The sequence below is a fragment of the Protobothrops mucrosquamatus genome, unplaced genomic scaffold (assembly GCF_001527695.2).
Source record: "Protobothrops mucrosquamatus isolate PMUCROS unplaced genomic scaffold, P.Mucros_1.0 scaffold822, whole genome shotgun sequence".
NCBI classification, from domain to species: Eukaryota; Metazoa; Chordata; class Lepidosauria; order Squamata; family Viperidae; genus Protobothrops; species Protobothrops mucrosquamatus.
This window is the reverse complement of record NW_015387083.1, coordinates 712,297-733,195: the sequence shown is the minus strand read 5'-3', so window position 1 is coordinate 733,195 and position 20,899 is coordinate 712,297. Positions and strand designations below refer to the sequence as shown.

The following is a 20,899-nucleotide window of genomic DNA, read 5'->3' as shown; positions in this document are numbered from 1 at the left end:
CCCCTAGGATTCAACAACACTGATTGTGGTTCACACCGCAGGCTTAACCTACTTCCTGCATTATTCCACTTCCTGGGTTCACACAACACATGAAACCTTAACTAGCCAATGGTCTGGGACTGGTTGCACTAAGCCTAACCAAAGTTAAGACCCATCAAGCTTACCATGTTGCGTGAATACATGCACTACGCCTTGGCCTTAGTTAAGCCTGCGGTGTGAAAATAGCACTACAAAGCACTTGTTAGAAAGTCCTTCTTAGTAGATAGTGGTCATAGGTAGCACCAAATGCTATTTGGATAGCTGAAGTTCATCCTTTGTGCAATTAGGCTGACGAGAGATATTCAAGCAGGCCTAGTGGAGTTTCAGAGCTCGGCCAAGTCATTCCTTGGGCAGCCCTTCTCATGACCTATTGTGAGATGCACTTATCATGATATTGGGCAAAGCGTTACGCCGCTTCTTCCAGGAGCCCAGCTCCCGAGAGTATCTCCTTATCTGCCTAAACCAGTGGTGAGTCCGTGCCTTGTCCCCGTCTCGAAATATGAAGGATTCCCGTCTTATCTCAAGCAGTTCAAATGTGTCGTCACAATCGGGATCCACAGAGACCACACAGTTGCTGAGTCTCAAGGGTTCCCTGAGCAAACTGAACTTCCCATTGTTCTTATCCCGAATAAGTACCAATACTGCATCTTTCACAGAGCCTGGCTCCCCCGGTTCAAAACTGGACTCGGATGCACGCCTGATATTGACCATCAGGAGAACTTGCATCTTCTGGAACTTTAACGTCTTGCTGCCCTTTTTCACCCATTGCCCATCAGGTGGCTGGGCCAGCTGCAAGGGACCTTCCATCACAAACCGTGTTTCTTCCCGCAGCCAGCCCATCGTTTTGAGAGCAGTTTCCCTCATTTCAATGTTGATCACCTCCCTGTTCTTCTTACTGTCCTGGCGGAAGGAGCGCAGAGTCCACGAATTCCCTTCCTGCTTGGTTTTCATGTTGATGTGTTCCAGATGGGACTCGATGCGGCTTTTGGCCTCCAGCAGACTGCTGTAATCTGGGTGGTACTCCATAGTGGCTTTGATGATACGGCTCAGAAGGAGGGGATACTTTGTGACTCTTTGTAGTGGAGTTATGAGGAAGGACCTCAGATTCATGCGACGAAGGGCGGTGTTGTCATTCTGCGAAACATTGAGGAATATCCTGCAGACCATGGAAACAATAAATCATAACTTTTTTCATATATACATACAAAAACTGTAGGAAAACCTGAAGGTGGTGTTAAAAGAGGGATCAGCCTAGAATTCCTATGTAGTCACAACCCTCCTTGAATTTCATTGATCCTTATCTAACTCCTAGCCTAGCTAGCAGGTGCTTTTAGCATTTTTCCACTCATCCTTCTGGATAATCAGTCAGTTTAATTGGATCCTCAGGTGTGGACCTTTCTTTCATGTTGAACAAAAACATAATTATCTCTAGTGACCAAGTGCCTTAAAAATGCATTATGCTGGTTCTTGGTGGAACTGAATTATTTTTCCACTCATCCTTCTGGATAATCAATCAGCCTATTTCAGGGTTTAATTTGTTATATTAACTATGCAGCATGGAATAAAAAAAAATAGGAGTTCTAATCTTACTATGAGTCATCTTTTAGATGAAACAAGGATTGAAATGTCAACCCTACTGGTTCACTCCTACCAGAGATGCAAAGAAGACCTATTGAGGCAAATTTCTTCATTTCTGCATAACGGCAGCATAGCAAGCTGGCCCAATTATTACCCAGACTTAGGCAGATGTTTTGGACAAGACAGCTGAATGCAGCATACATTATCATCTTTATCATTGGTAAGTGCTGCCCATTATAACTATGAATGGAAGTTTAATTCTGGGGAATGCAGCATAGATTATATGCTGCATCCCCAGAATTAAAGTTCCATTCATAGTTATAATGGGCAGCACTTACCAATGATAAAGATTTACTTAATCACAATTTGAATTGCCTTTGTACATGGCAGAGGGCACCCCGTGTGACTTTACTAGCTTACTAAATTACTATAACAGCTTCCCATGAGGGACTCTGGCAACCTGCCCTTTTGCACATCAGTTCCCTATTCTTGTTTTTCTAAAATGTCTCACATATAGACATGAAAATGGAGAAATGTGTAAGGACCATCTACTTCTTTTCACGTCTAACGAATGAAGAAGAGATCGTCCATGTTAAGAAAAGAAGCTAAAATGCACTAGTTGGGTAGAGTCCTCAACGTTTAGGATCATGTTATGGGTTAGATAAGGTTTGCTGGACCCAACTGAACTCATGCCAGTGAGCCCATCCTTAGGGTCTGATTCTAACGGCCCAGTAGAATAACAATACTGAAAACTGCAGCAGATTAAATATCGAAATGGTCATTACAATTTTATTTCCAGAACTTTATAAACATACTGTATTCCACTTTCTTTCAAATGTATTTTTTTTTTGCTTCTTGTTCCATCTGAAAATAATTGTAACTATTAAATATAACCATTCAAAAATTAGAATTCTGAATTTCCTAAATCTGATTTATCCAATTGGTAGCCAAGGACTAGTTTTCTAACACTTACGAGTTTTGTAGCTGCTAACTAATTCCAAGGGAATGCAAATGTAGATTTTATTATCAAGTCATACTTTGGGCAAGAATTTGTATTTCCAAGAGAACATACTAGATTCCTAATCATAGTCTTACATTTCCTTTCTAACTATCAAATACTTAAGATTTTTTTTTTGGGGGGGGGGACTTCACAGAAGATGGGCATTTTCTTCAAGAATACACTTTGCTATACTTACAAATTTCTACTTCAGGAGTAATGAAGTAAAATAAAACCTTAGGTTGGCTCAATAGTTTCAGTTAAGTTTAGCAAAGTAATAGAATCTATCTTAGTGACTTTCACTGTACTCTGAGTCAGGGTTGACTCAAAGTGTTGATTAGTCCCTGCCATTTGCTTAGCATGATTTTCTGAATTGGTTTGTCATTGCCTTCTTCGTGGGCTGAGAGAGAGGGACTGGTTCAAGACCACCCAGCTGGCTCAGTGCCTAAGGTGGGACTAGAACTCATGGCTTCCCAGTTTCTAATCTGAACCATTACAGGTAGTCCTCGACTTACAACAGTCCATTTAGTGACCATTCAAAGTACAACAAGAGACTTATTTTTCACACTTACGACCATTGCAGCGTTCCCATGGTCATGTGATCAAAATTCAGACACTTGGCAACTGGCATGTATTTATGGCGGTTGCAGTGTCCTGGGGTCATGTGATCACCTTTTGTGACCTTCTGACAAGCAAAGTCAATGGGGAAGCCAGCTTCATTTAACAACCTCATTACTAACTTAACAACTGAAGTAATTCACTTAATAACTGGCAAAAAGGTCATAAAATGAGGTAAAATTCACTTAACAACTGTCTTGCTTAGCAACAGAAATTTTGGGCTCATTTGTGGTCATAAGTTGAAGACTACCTGTGACTCAGGGAAACCAATAGGGGAGTAAAGCCAGTTCATTATTCCAGTTGCCAACATGTCTCTGTTGGTACAAGCTCAGAAGCATCTTGTTCCTCAGCTCTAGTCAACAATAGTTTCTCTGGAAAACCTCATCAGTTATTCATTCCCCAAAGCATAATTGTTTCCAAGCATGTTTTCTGTTCTTGAACCTCCTGCTCACGTTACCTAGTTAAAATTTGGAACCCTCCTCACCTGAGTAATTCTTTTTCTTTCTCCAATGCATTGAGCATGTTCACGGAGGATGGCTGCTGGAGACAATATGTCTGGAATGCAGGCAGCATGTTCACAAACTCCAGGAATATTTCACCAATGCACACAGTCATGAGGTCATCATCACCCTGTCAACATAGAAGATGAAGAAGAGAAACAGAAATATTTGAGGTCTTCCAAGTATTGTATTGCCGGTTGACTGTAAAATACATGTATTCAATGTGATAAACGCCTCAAGGGCAAATTCTTTGCCATATTTTACCTGTAAAATATACATTGTTCCTGGAGTCCTTTTTAAATACGATCTACTGTATTACAATAAGACAATAGGACAGAGAGCTAAGGAATAAAGCCTATTGCTGGTGGGTTCATAACTGCAAAAACGTGTGCCTCATCTTTTCTGTACAGAAATTCAAGGATATTCAAGAAAGCTTAATGTTGTCTGTAATCAGAAATTATATTTAGCTTCTTAGTAAGAGTTTTGTGAGATACACAAATTTTGTTAACAGCGCAATTTTTATCTTTCTTTTTTTACTTTTCTATTTAATGATAGGTTACTTTGGGAGAACAAAACTATAAAAGTTGTCTAAGTGTCCTTCAAATAATGAAGGATAAATAATTAATGGGGAGGAGATGGCATTCTTTGATCAAGTGACAAAATTAGTGGACCAGAGGAATGGTGTAGATATAATTTACTTGGACTTCAGTTAGGCATTTGATAAAGTAGACCACAACCTACTACTTGATAAGATAGAAAAATGTGGGTTAGACAGCATCACCACCAGATGGATTTGTAGCTGGCTGACCAGCCGTACTCAGCGTGTGGTCCTCAATGGAACTGCATCTACAGGGAGGGAAGTGTGTAGTGGGGTGCCCCAGGGCTCTGTTCTGGGCCCAGTGCTCTTCAACATCTTCATCAATGATTTGGATGAGGGGATAGATGGGGAACTTATCAAATCTGCAGACAACACCAAGCTGGTAGGAATAGCCAACACTCCAGAAGACAGGCTTAGGATACAGGAGGATCTGGACAGACTTGAACACTGGGCACTATCTAACAAAATGAAATTCAAGTAAGGTTCTACATTTAGGCAAGAAAAACCAAATGCACAGGTATAGTATAGATGGTACCTTGCTCAATAGTAGTAACTGTGAGAGGGATCTCGGAGTCTTAGTGGACAATCACTTAAATATGAGCCAGCAGTGTGCTGCAGCTGCCAAAAAAGCCAACACAGTGCTAGACTGCATTTACAGAGGAATAGAATCAAGATCACATGAAGTGTTAATACCACTTTACAATGCCTTGGTAAGGCCACACTTGGAATACTGCATCCAGTTTTGGACACCATGATGTAAAAAAGATGTTGAGTACAGAGAAGAGCAACAAAGATGTTGGAATTGGGAATGTCTAGTTTAATGAAGAGAAGTACAAGGGATGACATGATAGCAGTGTTCTAATATCTCAAGGGTTGCCACAAAGAAGAGGGAGTTAAGCTATTCTCCAAAGCACCTAAAGGCAAGACAAGAAGCAACAGATGGAAACTAACCAAAGAGAGAAGCAACCTAGAACTAAGGAGAAATTTCCTGACAGAACAATTAATCAGTGGAACAACCTGCCTCCAGAAGCTGTAAATGCTCCAACACTGGAAGTTTTTAAGAAGAAACTGAGCAAAGGGTTGGACTAGATGACCTCCAAGATCCCTTCCAACATTATCATCATCATTATATTATTATTATTATTATTATTATTAGTAGTAGTAGTAGTAGTAGTAGTAGTAGTAGTAGTAGTATGTTGAGTTGCTTATTCTCCTCCCAACTCGATTTTCTGATAATTTCCACTTTCCTTTTTTAAAAAAATATATTTTATTAATTTTTTACAATAACAATCTTTAGTACTTAGTGAATAATGTGTTGTCTGGGTTCATATATTTAAAAACAATCAATAATAATTAATTTTTATAGCTGATCAATATATTAGTTGATAATATATTTCCTTGAGCCTCTCTTCTTCCAGCAATATTCTCCTTTTGTCTACATTAAAGAAATATAATTCTTAATACTTTCAATATATAGAGAGTTGGGTATAAACATTTTTCTAGTATTTATACATATAACAATAACATCAACATATAACATCTTTTTTAATCAGCTTATGTTTCAATTGTATTTATACAAGTCATCTTATTAAGTCATTATATGTCCTGTTTTCAAGATTCTTATTTAAGCTTTATTTCCTCTCAATATTGAAACCACTCTTATCAGTCATAATTTTATCAAAATTCATTATCTTTGAATATCCAAACTTTTCATTCAAATACACCATCTCAATATTTTTACATTTCATTTATTATAAAAATATTATACTACTTATATATCTTATCCCTTACTATTGAGCCCCTTTATGTCCAAGCTTTATCTATTTTTTTGACCATGTTCAAACAAGAATTTAATCATATAATACATCATCTAGCAATCTTACTACAGGGCCTCTTTATATCCAAACTTTATATTTTTAACCATATTCAAACAGGTGTTTAGTCATATAGTATTCCATCTAGTAAGTTGAATCACATCTCTTAACTCTAAGTCTAATCTTCTTTTACCAGGTCGCTTTCCAAATCAGTAGATTTAGCTTGCCAGGTTGTATTTTTGCTAGATGATGTATTATATGATTAAATTCTTGTTTGAACACGGTCAAAAAAATAGATAAAGCTTGGACATAAAGGGGCTCAATAGTAAGAGGGATAAGATATATAAGTTATAAAAAAAATGAATTTTTCAGCTTCACTTGGAGTGGCCAGGAATCAAGCAAGTATAAAATTTGGCTATAGCCTGAACTATGGCCTTTCTCTGACCATCTGTCTATCTGGATCAGTACCATTTATTCCAGAAGACAAAGAACCTGTGCTCCTTCAGCTGTTGATAAGCTACAGCTCCCACGATCCCTCACGATTAGCCATATTAATTGTTTTGCCAAGGCTTGTAGTTTAACAGTGCTTGAAGGCTGCAAGTTCCTTGCCCTACCCAACTCAGTTTGGCCAGCAATTCTCCCAATTTTATAGAGAGGCCATCTGTCGCTTAAAAATTAAAGCAGAGCTTTGTATGCCTGGGACATTCTGTATGAGGGGGAAAAAAGTGCAATAACTGTGTATTAGTATTAAATGAAAGCTCTTCCCCAAAGTGATTGCCAGTCTTAAAATAATAATCTCTGTCTCATCTGGCTTTTGAGGTTAACCAGTAAGGCTTTCAGACTGACATAACGTTTTAAGAAATGCATTTCCAATCCATTATAAATAACCTTGAATGCCTTCAGGAAAATTGGACAATCTGCAGTGTGGTTTGAATAATACTTAAGAAATTAACTACCATAATGTTTATTCATTCATTCATTCATTAACTGTTGGCAAAGCTAAGATTCTTTTAATTATTCACTCGGAGGCAAAAACTACTGCATTGGGATGATGCAGTGAAAATGAATTTCTGTAGAAAATTACAGGTGGTCCTTGACTTATGACTATAGTTGGGACCAGAATTTCTGTTAAGGGTGGTTGCTAAGTGAGTCATGTCCAATCTTATGACCTTTTTCTGCTGCAATTATTAGCTGAATCATTGCAATTGTTACATGAATCGTGCAGTTATTAGCTGAATCTGACTTCCCTCCATTGTCTTTGTCAGAATCTGGCTGGGAAGGGTCACAGAGGATGATCAAATGACTCTGAGATGGTACAACTATCACACATACATACATGCCATTTGCCAAGCACCCAAATTTTGATCAGTTGACTGTGGGAATGCCGCTTCTAAGAGTGAGGAACAGTTGTGAGTCAACTTTATCAGTGCTGATAAACTGGTCACTAAACAAATGGTTGTAAGTTGAGAACTGGTTACCTTTCAGAGGCAATAATGAACTACAAAATATAAACAGGCAGTCTTTACATTAAATTAGCTTTACATTAAATTAGAAGGTATTGTGGCTGGTTAACATCATTTTCCTTCAGCCAAAAGAAATGCTTGTATTTGTAATTGATGGCAGATGTCACAGCGCAACGGGTTTATTGAAGTTTTGGGCAATGAAGGTGGACTTCATAGGGAAGAACAGACATTCAGTTAACTAAATTGGGAGCTTCTTCATGTGCCTCTTCTAGATAGATGAGCAGAAAGGATTCTGGGATACATTGGTGCAACCAAATATCGGGAGGGCACCTTCTCAGAATTCTGAAGTTCTCAATTCATCGGATTTCAACAAGACAATGAAGAAGCAGCTTGGACACAGTAATTCTTAGGTAAGTGTTACAAACTAGCATGCTTCAGAAACAAATAAGAAACAATTCAACTGTTGCAAACGGAAAGGGAAATGCGATTTGAAGTCACACACTACCTGCTCAAAAGCCTGATCAATCTCTTCTTGAAGATACTCCAGAAAGTTTTCATTGAGGTCAATTAGCTCCTGGATATTGCTAAAAACCACCAGCAGTTGTTCTTGGGTTAGGAGGCCAGCTGCTTGCATGGGGAGATAGAATTCCTCCTTGATGATGCGTAGGTCTTCCCCATAACTAGCTTCAGTGTTGACAAATTCCAACACGGATTCTTTCCGTTCTGTCCTGCACTTCAGGCACTTCTCACAGAGAATGGCCTGTTTCCTGTTTTGATTCTGGACATCTGTTTCCAATGGAAAATCTCTGCCACCACAGTCAGTGCAAGGTTGATGGGCTTCCCAGGCCTGTAGAGAGGTTAATGTTTCTGATGCCCGGTTCTTCCACTTCCTACCCAACACCTGGCTGATGCCACTATCTGCCCGCTCCATTTTGGATGACCTAATCCTTGGCACCCCTCCAACGGTGGTGTCAGCATTGTCTCTCTCCTCATTCCCGCCTACAATTCCACTATCTGCACTGAGACTGCTAACGTTGCTCCAGCGGTGTTTGGAACGAAAAGAGCTGCTCTGGACATGGTGATTCTCATCAACATAATTGACAGTGGCTTTAGTCAGTGGTGGACCTGAGCAGAGAAACAAAAAGAATGGACATCACTGCCTAGCAATAAAAAGGTTCTCCTGTAATGATACAGCGTTGTTTTCGCTAGAATCCTATAAATAACCTGACCAATTCTGCTCAGAAACTAAGCAAAATTTGGACCAGCTTACTAATTTGGAGGGAACACCACCAGGAAATTCTAAGACTGTAAGATAAATTAGGAAGTTGAAAACAATTCTCAAAATAAGGAAACCATATGCGGCTATCAAGAAAACTGCAAAGATCTGTCCATGTATTCACCAGGAGTCAAGTTCAACCTGAGAGTATCTCTACTGTTACTATTAAGTAGAATATATATGTTTTTATCATTTTATCTATAGCTAATGTAAGCCACCAACACCATTTCCTTAGAAAATTAAATGAACTATGAAAGTTGGATAGGAGAATCAGCCATTATTAAACTAAATACATTCTATCAGTTATGTGGCTTGATAAATGATTATCAATATTTGCAGTTAAGAAACTTAACAACAAAAACCGTCATGAAACTCCTAGCAGATAAGCATCCATGGCTGGGAGGGGGGTGTCATGCGGTGCTTGTGGATCACAAATTCTTCATGTCAATTACTTTTACATTCAAAAAATACATTCCAATTCTAAACAATGCCTCTGTTCTTAATTTGACCTCTAAGAAAGAAAAGTCTCATTCGCTGCATGGCTTGGTTTTATGTTTGAAAGAATTTTCCTCTTCCTTATCCTAGCCCAGGGGTAGGCAACCTTGGCTCTTTTATGACTCGTGGACTTCAATTCCCAGAATTCATGAGCAGCATGGCTCAGCTTGGAAACCTCTCCCTTTTCCCTCAGCATGGCTGGCTCAGGAATTCTGGGAGCTGAAGTCCATGAGTCATAAAAGAACCAAGGTTGCCTACCCCTGTCCTAGTAAATGGACTTCTCAATTTGCTCCAGAGGTTCCTGCAGGACCAGTTGTTTCAGGTTTGTCTCTTGTTCTGTATAAGATTAAATGCTAGATTAATGCCTGATACTGTGATGGCATTATCTTCCCTTTCTAACTACTGTACTAAGAGCAACTTCAGAACATGCCTAGTCTAAGATATCTGCTTATTAGAGCAGCGGTCTCCAAACTTGGCAACTTGGCTGGCTGGAGAATTCTGAAAGTTGAAGTCCACCAATCTTTAAACTGCCAAGTTTGGAGACCCCTGATCTACTGTATTCTAGAGGGTCTGTCATAAAGGGCAGGAAGTAATGACAAATCCATTGCATCTGTGCTCTTCTTTCTCTTATAGACCCTACAGCAAATGTCAGTAATGCAATGCTCTAAATAGTATGTGTGAACCCATAAAATTAAATGTAAAACTATTTCCTTTAAAAGTGCAACATTTCATGAGATCATGAAACTTCAGTTTTCCCGCCTGTGACCTCATGAGAGATGAGCTCAGCAGCTGGTGACAGATGGACAACAGAATAAAATGATTTGCTATTATCTTTTTCAGATGTTTCTTCAAGTTCCAGGTTAGGCTATAATTTTGGATGTCAATAGTCTCCAGCCCAAATATTAATCAGGTGCTGATTAACAGTTTTTGATCTTTGAAAACTATTAGGTTTTCAAGATCAACCAATGCTGCCATCTAGGCAGGACAACCCATTATAAAAAAGGAGACAAAGACAGAGGATTTACTGGATTCTCTCTCTTGCCGGCGCTTCTGGGCATGGTGTCGGGCTACTGCAGCTATCTTCAACTCCAGCTGTTTCCTCTTTACGGCATCTGTTGGCATTGGATCACTGAAATGAGGCCGTAGCCGGCACTCCCGCTGAACTTTGGCGCAGACCGGGGTTTCGTAGGAGATGTCAGAACTTGATCTGCGGCAATTTGAGCTGGAGCTCTGGAAGGTTAAAAAAAAGTGGATTCAGAAGAAAGCTTTATACAAGATAGCCAAATATACGTTAACAGGGATGCGCACAGCAAGTTAATATTTGTCAGATTCACCGAACATGCATCTGCCCCTTGTGTGGATCTGTTCAATGTTGTAATGTGGTCACAGTGGCAGAAGAGTTTGCATGATAGTACTGCAGAGGATATTTCTTCATTTGCTCCTCAGTGACCCTATGGCAGCAGTGTACATAAGAAGCCACAATCATATCAAAGCGACGACACCTGCATCATGATGTCATTGCTCAAAGGACGCCAGTTAGTACTTGAATCACAGAATCTAATGCAAGTGCCTAAGTTACATCATTCAAATCACGATGCATCCTTTTTTATTTGAGACCCTCGGCCCAAGCCACTTAACTTACTGTGGATTGATGACAGTCTTCCACAAAAGTGTGATCTGCTTTCTGAATTTCACAGGATTTGGGGGAAGGGAGATCAAGAGTAATTTCACCAGTGCAGCTATGAGAAAAGGGACAAAATCCAATTAATACTATTCACAAAATAGGGCCTAAAATAGTTTGAAAGATGCAACCGATTTACAGTCAACTAATTAACTGTCCCAGGAACAAATAGTTACATTCAAAATGCAAATCTATTTGTACTGACTAATGAAAGAGAGAATGCTTCATCTCATTCCTATATAGGTTATTCAAACAAGGTACCTCTGGTGATATTGCTAATTGAAATTATGGTAATTTGAATAAGGTAAACTCCTTCAGATAGAATGGTAATAAACTCATATTCTCTTTCTTTGTTATTCTGGGATAACAAGATTTTATTTATCCTGAGAAAGAAGAAAACCTTCTGTTCCATGTCACAAAGTGCTCCCTAAATCATGAGATGTCACATATAATTTCTCATCCATAAATTATGAGCAAATAGTGTAGCAAGACCCAAGGCACGGAAGACTGAGAGTAAGAGTGAGGAACCACTCAGCTTAGAACTGCAAAAATAATATGAGTGCTTAGTAAATATTCAGTTTTTACATTAGATTTAGACTTTTAAAATATTTACTATTATTTTGCTATATAACTCAAGGCAGCAAGCTTGCCTAATATTTGTTCACCCTCCTATTTCCCCACAACAATCACCTGTGAGGTGAGTTGGGCTGAGACAGAGTGACCGGCAGAAGGTTCCCCCAGCTGGCTTTCTTGCCTGAGGCGGGACTAGAACTCACAGTCCCCTGGTTTCTAGCATGGGGTCTTAATCTCTGCACCAAACTGTCTCAATTCATATTCATATCATTATTCAATAAATACTGAAGATTTTTCCAGATGTTAGACGTGTATCCTTTATACCAGGGGTGTCAAACTCAATTCATTGAGGGCCGCATCAGCATTACGGGTGTCCTCGGGGGGCTGGGTAGGTGTGGCCAGGGTTGGCGCAGCCTACTGGGTGGGCATGGCTGGAGTGGGTGTGGCCTACTGGGTGGGCATGGCCAGCTCTAATCGTTCGCGTCAAGAGTGCCTGTGGGGGCTGGGCAGGAGTGGGACAGATCTGAGGGTCTCTGGCAGAAGTGGGTGGGACCAGGGCAAGCGCCAAGGCATGGTCTACTGGAAGAGCCTGCCGAAACCCCTCCCCCGGAGCCCATCAAGCCGGATATGTGAAGTAGGCGAGGGCCATTTGCTGGCCACTTCCAGGTGATGGTGCATTTCTTCATTCCTCAGAAAGGGTGATACCTCCCCAGCATGCACCCAGGGGACAGGGCCGATGCAGCAGGGGCTGGTTCCTCGCTGTTTCCAGATGGCCTTGTGGAGCTAAGACTGAATGCATTTCAGCATAGATAGCCACCACAAAATTGTACATTGGCTCCCGGCCGGCTTGGGCCGGGGCCAAGGCAGCGGGGGCCATTCCCTCACTGTTTCCAGGATGGCTTCGCGGGCCACATGAAACCATGTCGCGGGCCACATCTGTGCCCCCGGGCCTTGTGTTTGACATGTCTGCTTTATACTGATTTATTAACAGGATTCAGAGATATCATTCCTTTCTGCAAACATGTTTGAAATAAGAGATTTGTTTTTAAATTTGAGATCAAATAACTAGATGCTGTTGTAGAGTGATACCCTCTATCTCTATAGAGTCTTTTATTAATTATCATGCAGATCTTCACACACTGAGTATTCAATGTGCCCTAAAATATTGCCAACACTGAATTATTTATATGTGGTCCTCAACTTACGATCACAATGGAGTTCAAAATTCCTGTTACTAAGCAAGACAGTTTTTAAGAGAGTTGTTAAGTGATTTTCATGGCCTTTTTTTGCCACAGTTGTTAAGTGAATCATGCAGTCGTTAAGTGAATCTGGCTTCCCCCATTGACTTTGCTTGTCGGAAGCCAGCTGGGAAGGTTACAAATGGTGATCACATGACTCCAGGAAAGCGCAACTGTCATAAATACATGCCAAGCACCCAAATTTTGATCATGTGACCTTGGTGATACTGCAATGGTTGTTAAGTATGAAAATTGCTCATGCCACTTTTTTCAGTGTTGTTGTAACTTCGAATGGTCACTAAACAAATTGTTGTAAGTCAAGGACTTAATAGAAGTCAAGGATCCACTGCAAAGAATGCTTATTTTATTTACAGAAGACCCATAAAAGAGTCTTGTTGTAAATACTACCATTGTACTAGAATTGTACAATACAAAGCAAAATGATAAAGCAATCTACAAAAAGTAGAAAAAAATACCATATTCTAATTTCATAATTTAGTAAATTAAATATTTTAAAATCCTTATATGGAATCATAGAATCATAGGCCTGGAAGGGATCTTGGAGGTCTTCTAGTCCACCCCCCCTGCCCAAAGCAGGAGTCCTTATTCCATCCTGGACAAATGGCTGTCCAATCTTTTCTTGAAAACTTCCAGTGATGGTGCACCCACAACTCTGGGAGGCAAACAGTTCCACTGATTAATTTAAAATAATGTATGTATAGATATAACTGCAACTCATTTGGGGACTGCTGGGAGCAGATTTAAGTATATTTAAAATGAATACACTTAAATAATTAATTGTGACTATCTCAGATCTCTTTCATTCCAAAGGATCCACTACAGACTTGAGCCCATATTACTGTTATTTTTGAAAGCACTTTGCATGAAACTTATAATATCAGGGTATTATCTCCCACATGCAAGCAGAAGAGTAGAGCCAAAAGACACGTCAATCTTGAAAGATAAAGATCTTCACAAAGCAAGGAAGGCAAAACGTGTGGCTTATATATACCCCTGATTAGCTGAATCTGGCATATAAGCTGCTGTGTCGCTCATGGAAACCTGCTTAGCCTTTCAATAAATTGGATTTGGAAGAAAGACCTCTTTTATAGATCTTAATTGCTGAGAAAGCACACATACGAGGCAGTGTTCCTTGAGATAATAAAAACATCTGCCCTTTCAAACTGCAAACATAATCTCCCCTTGTGCCTAGAAATAAGCTGGCTTCCAATGAAGTCATCCAACATACTTAGCCAGGGGTCTTCAAACTTGGCCCTTTTATGACTTGTGGACTTCAACTCCCAGAATTCCTCAGCCAGCGTGCCTGGCTGAGGAATTCTGGGAGTTGAAGTCCACAAGTCATAAAAGGGCCAACTTTGAAGACCCCTGTACTTAGCCAACAGAGGACTTGTGCCTAGATTCTAGAAGGTTATCCAATGCTGTAGCACAAAAGTAGGTAACACTTTGCACTAAAGCTCCAAAAACTTTTATTATTGAAGATGATTCTTGAAGTCCAGAGCACTTACAAGGCATCTGTTAGACCACCATAGCATCTGCAGACAAATAAAGAATGCACAAGAGAGGAAGTGCTTTTAGTTAATTAATGAATTATATAGGATTTTTTTCTGCATTTGAATAAATCTGTCTGCTTCTGTGTTCAAGCACGTGCATATATATATGTACAATTCCATTTTGAATGGATCCTGGTTCACTCATCTCTGCATATCATTTCTTATTGCATTACATCAGCTATCTTCCGGCCAATATTTTTTTCATTTATTCTCTCATCTTCTATTAGATCACCAAATGTTGTAACTGAACAAGGAAATTGATGACTTCTGGATGAGGAAAAAAATAAATAAAGTTAGACACACTATCTGGCATGGGATCAGTTTAGGAGGGTGCTGACTGGAAAAAAGCTGGGGTGATTATAAATGAACTAATGTATGGCTCTTATTATATGAAAGCATTGCAAGTGTCTTCTATATAGCAGAAAACGGGGTTCTCAGAAAACTGTCTTATCTATCAAATCTATCCTAGATTTTGTTTTTTGTTGCAATGGTCCATCCCTGGCCTTTATTTATTTACATAATCTTCTGCAGTCCTTTCTCTACCAACCAGATTTTCCCCTGGAAGCACATTTCTGTCTAACTGGCCCAACATTTAAAAGTACTTTATCTCTTGTGCATTTTTCATATGTCACTACTACGATGGTCCAGCAAATGCTTTTAAATGCTCTTGATTTCATGAGTTATCAGCCCTGGCCAATAAGATCAGTAGCAAGAATTCATCAGAACTCTGATTCAAAGCTGTTCAGACTGGGCATTTCTATAACTGAGAATGTCAGTCATTTTCTATACCCACTTTCTTTGTAATCATAAAATAAGTGGCTATTTTTACCTTTTTTTGTGTAACAAAGTCAAGTTGCTTGAGTCCAATAAACTTTTTGCCTGAACTCTTCTTTTTTCAACCATCTTCCTGATTACCCTCAGTGCTTTTTTTCTAAAAAAAAAAAAAAGGTGCCGGAACTCACACACGTCATACAACCCGCCTTGCCTACCCTACAAGGTTGCATCCAAAAAAGGTGCCGGAACTCCGTTCTGGGCATTCTATGACAAAAAAAGCCCTGGATACCCTAATATATCTTTCCTCATTTCTTTGTATATGTGATAGTCCATATAGATACACTGATAGATAGCAGTGTTCCAATATTTGAAGGGCTGTCACAGAGAAGAGGGGGACAGCCTATTTTCCAAAGCACCTGAAGGCCAGACAAGGAACAATGGATGGAAACTGATCAAGGAGAGATTTAACCTAGAAATAAGGATAAATTTTCTGACAGAACAATCAACCAATGGAACAGCTTGCTTTCAGAAGTTGTGGATGCTTCATCACTGGAGGCTTTCAAGAAGAGACTGGACAGCCACTTGTCAGAAATGATATAGAGTCTTCTGCTTGAACAGGGGGTTGGACTAGATGACCTACAAGCTCCCTTCCAACTCTATTATTCTAAGTCTAACAGTGCTAAAAGAGAATCTGAATCGAACTGAAATGAGAAAGAAAAAAGAAAAAAAAATACAAAGTGCAAAACAAAAAGGAAAAAAAAGGAGAAAAAAACAAATAGAACAAACAATGTTTAAAGAAGTGACTCCTGACCTTGCAAAAAGTGCGGGCAAATTTAACATTCCCCCCATAAGGTTACATGCACAAGTCTCTTCTTCCCATAAAATATTGTTTTCAAAAAGATAAGAGTATTGCATATCATATGTAATACTAATTGCAATTTTTAATCTTAAAATGCTTAAAAATGCCAAAATAGTTCATGAAATCTTCCCATTTGGTTCTATGTTACATAAATGAATGCTAACTGAAATGTAGTCAGGCCAGTCATATAACAATATGGATTTATATTATGGTTGTCTTCACACAATCGCTAAACCAAAATATAAGTTGTTTTATTTTGGGAAAGCACAATATATGAATTCAGCCACTTTGGCTTATATATCCTGACAATGGTTTAGGATTATGTTTGGAATAGACCATAATGGGCTGTTTAACAAACCATAGTTTAAAATGCAACGTGAGTAAAATAGCCAGTAAGACAATGCAGACAAGTACCTGGTACTGCAGTCAGATTTCAAACAATTTCTATGCTTCATGTATGTTACTAAAGTGAACTCAACGCTTTCTCCTTTTTAAAAATATAATATTATTGAAAGTTTTAAAAACAAGAGTAAAATTTAGTACAAACTAAAATAAAGTAAGGAACAAGGAAGAGGGCGAAAAGAGAGCTGCCCAGGGTCACTTTGGACAGCAAGATGGGCAACATACAGAATGAATGAATGAATGAATGAATGAATGGAAATAAAAGAGAAAATGAACATGCATAAAGAAAAAAGGAAAGAAAAATGTTATTGAAGCACAAAGATGGAAACATGGCTAATTCTGCAACAGAGGAATGGTTGGTGAAGATGATAGAACTTGCTGAGATGGCCAAATTGACCTATTTGCAGGGCTTTTTTTTTGTCATAGAACGCCCAGAACGGAGTTCCGGCACCTTTTTTGGATGGAACCCTGTAGGGTAGGCAAGGCAGGTTGTATGACATGTGTGAGTTCCGGCACCTTTTTTTTTTTTTTAGAAAAAAAGCACTGCCTATTTGATTAGAGAAAAGACGATATCTACATTTAATGATGACTGGAAATCCTTTATGGACTTTTGGGGTAAAACAGAAGAAATTATGATCTATGGTTTTAAGAATTAGATAGCATAGATTATAAAAAGAAGAGAATCACAATGTAACTTTAGAGAAAGAGGCACATCTACACTTGTATTTATGGTTACTGTAAAGAAGATCAGAAGCTACAGCTTTGTATCTTTTTTCTTTCCTTTCCATTTTTCTAAGATTTCCAACATTGCAATTGTTTCTGTCTTTATCAAAAGACCAAGAGTGAAGCCTGAGAATGTTTTAACTCCCAAATCTAGCAACAATCTAGCTGCTTAAGTATTACCTCCAATTCTGTAACCCACAAAAATGCAGTTGATTGTAACACTGGTTAAGACTGCAATAAAGCCATATTTATAAAGTGACTTATTTTTGCTAGCCATAGCTAAGATCTACTACATTCCAGGGTTTAAATGGCAACTGATGTGTTAACTGTCATGTTGATGGACAGGGAGAAGCTAGGCCAGGGGTAGGCAACCTCGGCTCTTTTATGACTCATGACTTCAACTCCCAGAATTCCTGAGTCAGCATAGCTGACTCAGGAATTCTGGAAGTTGAAGTCCATGAGTCATAAAAGAGCCGAGGTTGCCTACCCGAGCTACGCTCTTTTACAGTGTTCAGTCATAGTGTGGCACCACATCAGCAGAATGAAAAAGCAAAGGTCAGAATTAAGTCCATCCTCTTTGTTATGTGTACTGCACACAATACACATACAAGTAGCAGGGCTTCGACTGCCAGGTCATGTTCCCCTTGGCATTTTTTATCTCTCCCCCCCACCCTCACTCCATGGAGACCCCTGCATTATATGTCAACATAGGTCATGAGCATTAATAGGACAGAGTCACATAATAAAATCCAGTTACTTCAACTTACTCAGATAAAATAAATAAATTCATAGAGGAAAAGATTTAATCCCGCTTTTACTCTTTCCCCTCAGTTATGAGGGAAATCCTTCCTGCATCAGATAAAGATTGGGTTCACAAATTGTGCTAAGCTTAATGTATATTAACCACGAATGCTAAGCCAAAAGCTGAGGTTTACACACCATGCTAAACTTGGTTTGGCATGAAGTGTGAAATAAGCCGCAACAATATGGTGCAAAAGTCTCGTTGAAGCACAACTTAAAACTGTTTCTTTGAAACAAAAACATCGTTTTGTTCTATAGTATAAATTCACATAATGCCAACCCTGCTTCTTGGGTTGAAGTTATATGATTATCTCAGAAGAAACTTCCCAATAGCCTAGATCAGGGATAGGCAACCTTGGCTCTTTTATGACTTGTGGACTTCAGCTCCCAGAATTCCTAATACCACAAAAAATTATTTTTCATTGCCTCAAATACTTGCTTTTGAATGGTGTTGGCTCACAAGTCCAATAGCCATTGATCTGGGACTAATCATTTGGTAATCCAGTAGAGTTGATGATGGACAAACATGTATGATCCAGTTCATTGCTTGGGACTGCATGGTTGAACAATATGTTTTTGTAATTGTGGTTGAATGAGGGAGCATGAAGTAAAGTCTTGAGTTTTCCCCATAGCATATGATGGTATTGCATGCTGGGAAGAAGGCCACAGTTAAATACCTAAGCCATGCTGGCTCAGGAATTCTGGGAGTTGAAGTCCACCAGTCATAAAAGAGCCAAGGTTGCCTACCCCTGGCCTAGATAAAGGATGCTATCCAGGACATCAATTTTCACACTAGTGGAAACCGATCTACAGTACTTCACCTCTATAGCATACAAATATAAAAAGTATCAGAAATTACTAAGTTCCCTCGGACCTAACTTTCTTCAGGATCTCTAGCAGAAATGATTACCTCTTTTTAATGAGATCCAGAGCAGTACCTATAAATTCATCCTTCATTTTCTGAAGCTTAGCTCCATAACTGGAGATATCGGTTGCTTCTAACAGCAGCGGGCAGCAAGACGACGGAGTTTCGGGCACCAGAGATTGTCCAGCGCAGTGGAGGGTTTCGCTGATGTTTTTTGCATCCAATCCTTGCTTCTCTCCTTCCACAAAATCTTTCTTGCCCTCCTTCTTAAATGCTGCAGCAGGTTGCAGAGGTGATCTCGGAACTGGGCTAGAACAAATGGGAACTGGCACAGTTTCTGATGATGCTGGGACTTCGGAAATCTTATCCCTGGCCACAGGGATATTTATTAGGCAGAAACTTCTGTCCCACGTGGATGAATTTTCTTCACAGCCAATAAACCTGGAAGCATTCTGGCTGTTTTCATGAAACACCTCGTCGTCGTCGTCATCATCACCTGTGACTGAAACCACGTCTTTAACATGATCCTGATTTTGACTTCTTTTTCCCTCCAACTGTTGGGTTCCTTCTGTTTTATCCTTCACAATTTCGCTATTGCCATTGAGAAAAAGGGCTGCCTTGCTTCTCATCCTCTTGAACTCTTCAAAAGTTGGAATGTAGAGTCTCTCTTTGCAATCAGCTTTTCTGCTCTCTTCTAGAGTCCTTTCGCAGTCTCCTCTCTCTCCATCTCCATTTAATGATCCCATAGTTTGGGATTTGATCACTTTCTGACTATCACGGGCACAATGCAGGGTCAAGTTGGGGGAGCTGTTCTGCCTCCTGATCTGCAGCCTTCGCTGGGCTTCTTGCTTGATGTCTTCTGGGCTGGCTAGCCTGCTGTAGAAACAAGGCCGTTGCTTCCCTACTGCCACCCATGGGGCATGAGCAAGAGTGGCGTGCTGCACAAATATGGTGCAACAGTTAGGGGAGCAGCCATTCTTATATTGCTGGCAGGCCCGGCATTGAGAACGTTCCCTTGCAGCCGAATCGTTCAAAGAAGGCTGAGCTCTGAGTGGCTTGCAAATCTCAGGAGCTTTACTACTGTGAATTCTAAGTTTTTCTTTTAGGATTTTTTTGGCATCCCCACTTATGGAGGAAAGAAACCACGGAGGCACTTTGGCACAAGAGGAAATGGCTATATCTTGTGCTGAAGGGATCCCTTGACCTGATGGAAGGGAGAAGTGTCGGTAACGTTCAGGTGAACTAGGAGTAAGGGAATCTTCCATGGAATACCTGGAACAGGAGGCTGTGCCTTTGCAACGAAAGACGAGTTTATTGTCTACATTTCCACCGTGGGGAAGGCAGTGTGGATCAGCTACCGTGGCCCAGTGTAGATTCTCCATGCTCTGATACAGATGTGTTCCTGCATTATTGCCTCCTTTATTTACAGGATTAAAGTCTCCAGTAAAAATACGAGTGTCCATGTTCTTTAAGGGATGCATGTTGCTAACTGAGAACTCCTTGAAGCCATGTTGCACGTACAGCTGATTATTCTGGCAGCTCAAAATCACCCGAGAGTGTTCCTGCCTCTCATCAACGCTGATGTATGTCATAGCAAATCGACATGGGTGACTGGACGGACGGATGATTTTAGAAGGGAGAGGGCAAAAGGATGAATGGGCTGTCAGTTGATGTTCAGAGGTCCTGGCCAGGGACAGCAGAAGGCTGCTATCCGGGCGCTCACATTAAAGAGCAGGGATTTCTCCAGAGTCATGACTGCAAATCGTCAAGCAGAAGAGAAACCTGATCAAACAAAAGAGAGAGAGAGAGAAAAAAGGCTGGTTATTAAGTGAATCTGGCTTCCCCACTGACCTCTTGTCAGAAAGTTGCAAAATGTGATCACACGACCTCAGGACACCACGATTGTCATAAATATGAGCCAGTTGCCAAGTGTTCAAATTTTGATCCCATGACTGTGGGTATGCTATAACGGTCCTCAGTGTGAGAAATGGTCCTAAATCACTTTTTTTCAGTGCCGTTGTCACTTCGAACAGT

At 39.9% G+C, this 20,899-nt stretch overlaps 1 protein-coding gene across 1 annotated transcript; it reads right to left on the bottom strand.

Annotated features, from left to right (window-relative positions):
* Positions 1-399: 399 nt before the first annotated feature.
* LOC107290079 lies at positions 400-20,457 on the bottom strand. Its single transcript, XM_015818924.1, is given in 9 exon segments — positions 400-1,195; positions 3,717-3,862; positions 8,113-8,676; positions 9,370-9,394; positions 9,624-9,643; positions 10,393-10,608; positions 11,021-11,117; positions 18,748-18,823; positions 18,939-20,457. Coding segments are annotated over 9 exon segments (3,459 nt in total).
* Positions 20,458-20,899: the final 442 nt, after the last annotated feature.